Source organism: Urocampus carinirostris, chromosome 7 (assembly GCF_059441175.1).
Source record: "Urocampus carinirostris isolate Australia breed hairy pipefish chromosome 7, RoL_Ucar_1.0, whole genome shotgun sequence".
NCBI classification, from domain to species: domain Eukaryota; kingdom Metazoa; phylum Chordata; class Actinopteri; order Syngnathiformes; family Syngnathidae; genus Urocampus; species Urocampus carinirostris.
The window spans coordinates 3,430,694-3,439,106 of NC_142355.1; the positions used below are offsets into that span (position 1 = coordinate 3,430,694).

At 38.9% G+C, this 8,413-nt stretch overlaps 1 protein-coding gene across 1 annotated transcript; it reads right to left on the minus strand.

Moving 5' to 3' along the window:
- Positions 1–413: 413 nt before the first annotated feature.
- On the minus strand, positions 414–6,897 carry LOC148362115 (uncharacterized). Its single transcript, XM_088339542.1, has 3 exons — positions 6,649–6,897; positions 4,735–4,926; positions 414–2,671 (listed from the first exon to the last, which is right to left on the minus strand). The coding sequence occupies exons 1-3, from the start codon at positions 6,833–6,835 to the stop codon at positions 2,361–2,363; spliced, it is 690 nt and encodes a 229-aa protein (XP_088195668.1). The 5' UTR covers positions 6,836–6,897; the 3' UTR covers positions 414–2,360.
- Positions 6,898–8,413: the final 1,516 nt, after the last annotated feature.

The following is an 8,413-nucleotide window of genomic DNA, read 5'->3' on the forward strand; positions in this document are numbered from 1 at the left end:
AGTAATATTGTTGATACGATAAGATGTTGTTGTGAAAACAGATCTCAAACAGTGTTTTTGTCACTCCCCTTCCCTTTAGCAGAAGAAACATGTAAATTAGAGCGTTCCTAATACAATAAAAAGGCAAGGACGAAATTTTTCAGAGTGTCTAGTAGACTGTAACAGGCAGTCTATGGTCATCTCCCCTTGCAAGTAAGTCATACTTACCTGTCTGTGTCTTCTTTGAGTGCAGGTTTTTATTACAAGTGTTGGGGTTAACCTAACATCATTGGAATTGCTATTGGCACTTTTTAAAATGCAAAACATTTTCATTATGCAAAATCTGTTCCCATGCTCTTGTCTTCTTCTTATTCATTTGATTCTGGCTAGCGTTTGTAGGTTTTCGAAAAGATAATAAAAAAAAGGGCAGGCAGTTTCTTGGAAGGTTTTATTTACAGAATATTCTGGTCATAAATACGCTACAGGCTGTAAGAATTCACAGATATGAAGACAGAGGTGGTTTACCTTCATTCACATAGAACATACCTTTGTTGTCATTGTTACAAAATGGGTTGAACATATTGTGACAATGAAATTGGGCGTGGCACTCCAGGTTCACATTTAACATTGAGGATAAAAGAAAACAAAGAATATAAAGAAACAAAGAAGATAAAGGATATAATTTACACAAGAAATGTGTGCATGTAGGATGTTGAAATATTTGTTATACAAAGATGGCAGTCCATAAACTAATTGTAAATCTATAATGAAGTTACAAATATGGCTTCTTTAACGTAAAACATCACATGATGAATGAGGGGGACAACAAATGCGCACTACATGTCTTGAATCATTTTAGATCAGGGGTGTCAAACTTGTTTTAACTCAGGGGCGACACCATAGAACAAACATTCTATCCGGGGGCCGGACTAGTAGATTAAAGAGAAAGAAAAAGAGAGATAAAGAAATAAGAGAAAGAGGGAGGGAAAAGAAGAGAGGGCGGGACAAAGAAAGAGAGAGAGGGAGAGAGCGTGAGAAACAAAAGAGAGAAAAAGAGAAGTTGTGAGAGGGGGAAAGAAAGGGAGAGGAAAAAAGAAATCCAAAGAGAAATAGAAAAACACAAGAAGAGAAAAGAGAAAAGAAAGCGCGAAGGGTGGGAAGAGAGAAAGAGAAAAGGAAAAAATGAAGTTAGAGCAAAAGGAGTTAAAAAGACACAGAGAGAGAAAGAGACAAAGAGCAACAAAGGAAGAAAGAAAGAGAGACACAGAGAGTGAAAGAGACAGAGACAGAGAGTGGGAGAAAAGGTGTGGAAGAGAGAGAGAGAGAGAGAGAGAGAGAGAAAGAGAGAGAGAGAAAGAGAAAGAGAAAGAGAAAGAGAGAGAGAGAGAAAAATAAATACAAGTACAGTGTCTCTTCGAGGCACCCGGCTTTGGCAACATCAAGTTGACATATTTCAAACTGCAGCTTGTTTTTCTCTTGTGCTTCTCTGGGTGTTGTCTCGTGGGCCGGATTCAATCCCTTAGCGGGCCTTATCTCATCCTACATACAGTATATATATTTGTGGAGCTGTGGTGTTCGATTGCTTCTCCATGGCGAATGATAAGGTACGAACATTAAAGAACAGAAAACAGTGCACAGTAATCCCTCGGTTATCGCGGTTAATGGGGACCGAGACCACCCGCGAAAACTGAAAATCAGCGAAGTAGCGGCGCCGCTTCAAAAATGCTTAAAAAAACGTATACAGGTATACAGTATGACTGCGGCGAAACCACTATGAACCATTCAGTATGATTGTATTAACCGCTCTCAACCACATGCAGCCATCGCAGTTTATTTCGCTTGTTAACACTACCGGTTACATATTGAAAATAAAAACCGTGAAAATGTGGTATTTGATGAGTGTTTGTGAAGCGTTTTGGGAAACAACAGTTAAAAAAATGGTCTGTGTTCATTTTAATGAAAGTGAAAGAGCTACCTTCTGACAATAACAACATACTTTAGCTAGCGGCATCGAACGGCTTTTACAACCAATACACGAAACCACACACAATTAGCCGTGTTTAGGTAGTACAAACAACCGCTCGCTTTTGGTATAATAAAGTCAAACTTGAGATGAATTGTGACGGAAGAGAATATACTTACGTCGCCGAGTTCCTCCATGATAAACAGCGCCACATAAGAAGGGGGTGAGGTGGGAGGAGTTGAAGGAGGTGGGTGAGCGAAGCGGTAACTCACCATGACTAAGCATTGTGTCAGGGCCTCCCCCTCCCCTTCACAATAAGAGTGTCCTCACCGTGTCCTCAGTTGACATAAGCTCTGAACCCGCAAAAGTGGAACCGCGAACTAGCGAGGTTCCACTGTATTCCAGTGCTGTGGCCCAATCAAGGAACGGACATGTATCTTTTAAAAGCTATCTTACTCTCATTGACTGCAGCATCATGATAGCAATTATCGCTGATGCTCCGACCATGCCGAGGGTTGGCCTTCCACTGCTCCACTACCTTCTCCAGGTCCTGTAAAATGTCCGGTACAATGGCCTGCTCAGCCAGAAAGATGATGATTTCTACCACCAACAGTAGGAACCAGCCTAAAGCCCCCAGCCAGTAAGAAGAGCCCGCGTAGGAAAAGTCCTGGTAGATTTCTTCAGAGTGCTGATAGGTAAAAATGGACCAGCTGAGAAGGAAGAAGAAACCTGCCCGTAGATGGAGAAAAGTAAACAAACCAAAAGTTAAAATTGTTAGACTATCATTTGATGCCTCAAACTTTGTAAAAATGTTTGTTATTATTATGGTTATGACCGAAGAAATAAAATATTCTAGATAGCTAGCAAGCTGGATAGATAGATGTCGATGTCTAGATAGATAGATGTCGATGTCTAGATAGATAGATGTCTAGATAGATAGATGGATATATGTCTAGATAGATAGATGGATATATGTCTAGATAGATAGATGGATAGATGTCTAGATAGATAGATGGATATATGTCTAGATAGATAGATGGATATATGTCTAGATATATGTCTAGATATATGTCTAGATAGATGTCTAGATAGATGTCTAGATAGATGTCTAGATAGATAGATGTCTAGATAGATAGATGTCTAGATAGATGTCTAGATAGATAGATGTCTAGATAGATGTCTAGATAGATGTCTAGATAGATGTCTAGATAGATAGATAGATAGATAGATGTCTAGATAGATAGATGGATGTCTAGATAGATAGATACATAGATGGATAGATGTCTAGATAGATGTCTAGATAGATAGATAAATATATGTCTAGGTAGATGGATAGATAGATATATGTCTAGATAGATAGATGGATGTCTAGATAGATAGATGTCCAGATAGATGTCTAGATAGATAGATGTTTAGATAGATGTCTAGATAGATGTCTAGATAGATAGATAGATGTCTAGATAGATAGATGGATGTCTAGATAGATAGATACATAGATGGATAGATGTCTAGATAGATGTCTAGATAGATAGATAAATATATGTCTAGGTAGCTGGATAGATAGATATATGTCTAGATAGATAGATGGATGTCTAGATAGATAGATGTCTAGATAGATAGATAGATGTCCAGATAGATGTCTAGATAGATAGATGTTTAGATAGATAGATGGATGTCTAGATATATAGATGTCTAGATAGATGTCTAGATAGATAGATAAATATATGTCTAGGTAGATAGATAGATAGATAGATATATGTCTAGATAGATAGATGTTTAGATAGATAGATGTCTAGATAGATGTCTAGATAGATGTCTAGATAGATAGATAGATAGATAGATAGATAGATAGATGTCTAGATAGATAGATGGATGTCTAGATAGATAGATACATAGATGGATAGATGTCTAGATAGGGCGGCAGTAGCTCAGGAGGTAGAGCGATCGTTTTAGGATTAAGGGATCCCAGTTCGAATCCCGGCTTGTCCGTGTTACATGCCGAAGTGTCCTTGGGTAAGACACTGAACCCCCAATACCCCCAATAAGCAGGTTAGCACCTTACATGGCTGCACAGATCACGGCCGCTATTGGGAAATGTGAAGCACAATGTAAAGCGCTTTGGGAAGTCATTGACTTGAAAAGCGCTATATAAATGCAGATCATTTCATTTCATTTCATTTCATTAGATAGATAGATGCCTAGATAGATGTCTAGATAGATAGATGGATGTCTATATAGATGTCTAGATTGATAGATAGATTTCTAGATAGATAGATGGATGTCTAGATAGATGTCTAGATAGATAGATAGATAGATAGATGGATAGATAGATAGAGAGAGAGATAGAGAGAGATGAAGACGAGGTGGGGAGTTCCTGGCCAGCCCAAGGGGGAGGGGCCGATGCCCCGATGTGCTAAAAAGACGGAAGACGGAAGAAGAGACAGACAAAAAAAGAGACGGGAACAGGGGTGAAAAGATGGGAGGTTCGACAAGACTAATTCGACAATAATTCGGCAAAATTCGATGGAATTCACTTAATAGATAATTTAAGAAAATAAATCTTCCCCCGTGGAAAAGCCTGTCTCTTGTCAATAGGTTCCCCTAAAATTAAAGAAAACGAGCGTCTTCCGGCGAGGAGGAGGTGATGTTGGCACCTGACTAAAATTAAGAAAATGAGCATGCATTGTTAGGAGAATAAAGTTTGTGTTTGGTTAATGGAGTCAGATAACAAATCCGAACAATTTGGTAAACGCTACAGTACATACTTTTGTTAGGGCCACACAAAATCTTACCGGTGCATAACATGGTGAGGAGCAACAAGGTTGTGGGGTAGAGCGCCTGCCCTGCCATGAGCAAAGAACGAGTATTGGAGTAGGAGCGCACAGTCTCTGTTGTCCAGCAGAGGGCGAAGACGAGCGAGAGCGCGCCTGTGCTCAAGGCCAACAGGAAGGACAGAACCCCAAACACTCGCTCCAGTTCCAGCGCTGCATCCCAAGGAACAAAGAAAAAACGCTCCATGTTAGTATTGGTCAAATGACCTTCAAACAACAAGATCATGATTGAAGATGCCAGTGTAGCGCGACAATATTGGCAATCTACGATGACCTTGTCATCTGCTACCAGTGACTGAAACGATCCGAATTAAAGCCGAAATGGGCAACACCAGATCAGTCGAACAAAAAAAAGGCAGCAGAGAACAGCCTGCTGCCTGTAACACCCATACCTGTCAACCTGTACGTTTTTGCCGTAGAAAGTACGTTTATTATGCATTTTAAGACGTGTACGACCTACAAAAAAATTTGTATGGAAAATGTTGTCAATGGTGGGTACCATCCGGTATACACCGACTATGACAAAACGGCAAATCAATCAAGTCAAACTAGTTTGCCGCGGTAGCCTCTATCTCGGTATCGTTTTTTCCATCGCAAACGAAGCGAGCAATTTGATGTAGTGAAAGGAAGTCCGTCTCTTTTTAGAGAACCGGCTTTTTCGGCTCAACTCTTAAAGAGAGCCTCTCAAACGGCTCACTTGCTTTGATGCATTATATTACGAATTATTATGTTGTATAAAGAAGTTAAGGAAAAAAAGGAAATATAAAAGGGGAAAATGAAAAAAGAATAAATTATTGTTGGTAATATACTGATTGAAGGGACAACAACAAACCTGTCTTTTTTCATTTTCTCCTTTTATACCTCCTTTTTTTCTTAACTTTATACAACATAATAATTCGTAATATAATGCATCAAAGCAAGTGAGCCGTTTGAGAGCTGACTCTCTTTAATGAGTTGAGCCGAAAAAGCCGGTTCACTAAAAAGAGACCGACTTCGTTTCACTACACAACTACCACAAGAAATCAGATGTTGAATGATGCATGATGAGAAAACCCCAGGCGGCAGACGCATGCGCACAGTAGCATCAAATCGCTCGCAACGGAAAAAAATGATACCGGCGAACTCATTTGACTTGATTGATTTGCCGTTTCGTCATAGTCCATGTATACCGGATGGTACCCAAAATTGACAAATTTGCATTTTTGGGTATGGGTAGGCTGAACGTGTAGGTAAAGCAAAGTACTAAAAAACAAAGCTAAATATTGGGAATGGATATTTTTTACTGGTCCAGCCCATCTGATATCATAAAATCCCGTTTAACATGCCTGGTACACAGGGTTAGGTAGGGTTACTTTAAGTGGATTACTTTCAATTACTTTTGGATGACTCCAATACCAAATATTCTAATAAAAGACAAAAAAAAACTAAATATGAATAAAATGATGACTCACAACACGTTGTAAGCTTTCTCTCCTGGCTTTGATCTCTGGCACAACGAACATAAAATGCGACAGAAACAAAATGAAAATAAATCCAAACAGCTTGCCAACATCATTTTTGCCGTTCCATGTGTTCCGTTACTCCCCAAGCCTGCACAAAATTTACTAATTTTATTCATATTTAGTGTCTTTTGTCTTTTATTAGCATATTTGGTATTGGAGTAATCCAAAAGTCATTGAAAGTAATCCAGTTAAAGTAACCCTACCCAACCCTGCTGGTACAAAGAATGCAAATCCTCGCATAGCAGACAGCTATTCCGCACAAGCTCCAACTTGTTTGCTTTTTAAAATGAGAAAAAGTAGTCACTCCCTGAACTTTGCAATTTTCGGCAGCGAAAAACAAATAATACATAAATTCGACGTGTTCAAAGCTCACCGTTAAAGATCGTGCCATCACTGTTGTGCATCAGCTTGGTGTTATTCCAGTCTGTCCAGAGTCCGCCATCCTTTGACCAGAAAGGGGTCCAGACTGCATAAATCACACACAGGCAACCACTCAAGCCCACACAACATTGTGTGAACCTGAAGCGCCCGATGGTGTCGTGTAATTCTGGAAACATCATTTTGATAGAGCGCTAAGGGGAAACAAAGAGTTGTTTTCACAATTAACAGGCACATTTAACATTTAGCATATACCGGTACTATATTCTATCATGATGCCAAATGATGATAACCGTTCTTACCTTTGTTCAAAGCCAGATCAAAGCATGACAGCGTTGTCCTGCATTTACTGTCATGATTTATAAATAGAGGTCTTCTAGCGCTCATTCTCAGACCAAGCCTTGTATTATACTCCGCCTACACTGAAGTAGAAACTCCCTCAGTTGTAGCAGAATAATGTGACGTCTCTGTGGCCCACCGTCTCACAATGAAAGTGAAAACGGCGAGTAAATAGAATACAATTGACTTTATTGTCATTGTTATCAACGTAGTAAAACATTGTATGCTACGAGATTTGACATGGCACTCCAGGGTATAGGTCAAATTTTAAATCCAAATTGTCAATCATTATGTTCGGGTCAGGCCTCTCTCCTGCTGTTGTGGTTTATGGTCCATACCTGTCGCGCTCCAGGGCTCGATCCCCTTACAAACTGTCGTATTTTCCCTTACAAAATAATCTTACACCGTATTTTTTTTCAAAGGTGTTTATTCATGTAGTTTAACATGTTATATTGTACATGTGTTTCCTTATATCATATATATTGTAACATTATATATCATATACATATATATATATATATATATATGTTACAATATATATAATACATTTTGTTGTGAGATACTGAGTTGCTCGACATGAATGAGGTTTATTATAAAAAAAAAGTTCAAAAATTAGGTAGCTTGGACGTTCACTGTAGATGTAATAAGTAGAATAATTTTCTTATTCAAATTATGAATTCATTTTCTGCATTAAATTCTTGTTGGTAATATACTGATCAAAGGGATAGCCACAAACCTGTCTTTTTTCATGTTCTCATTTTATACTTCATTTTCCTCATGTTGAGGTGTTTTGAGTTTTTCCTTGCCCTCATGTTGGTTCCAGATCAGGGGATGGTGTAATAATAGTATAAAAAAAATGTGTAATGTGTGTCTGTGTAATAACCTGTGCAGCCCTTTGAGACTCTTTGTGATTAAGGGCTATACAAATAAAAATGACTTGACTTGACTTCTTTATACAACATAATAATTCGTAATATAAAGCATAACAGCAAGTGAGCCGTTTGAGAGCCGGCTCTCTTTAATGAGTTGAGCCGAAAAAAAACAGTTCTCTAAAAAGAGACGGACTTCCTTTCACTACATAACTACCACATGAAATCCGAGGCGACACGCATGCGCACAGTAGCATCAAACAGCTCGCTTCGTTTGCAACGAAAAAAAACGATACCGAGATAGAGGCTACCGCGGCGAACTCCTTTGATTGATTTGCCAATTCGTAATAGTCGTGTATACCAGATGGTACCCATCATTGACAAATTTGCGTTTTTCCGTACTTTCTTGTACCTTGTACACGTCTTAAAATGCATAATAAACGTACTTTGTATGGCAAAAACGTACAGGTTGACAGGTATGGTCCAATTTTTAAGCCGTCAAAATGGACGGCCTTAAAATGTTCCCGTCAACTCTTAATCTGTCAATGATGG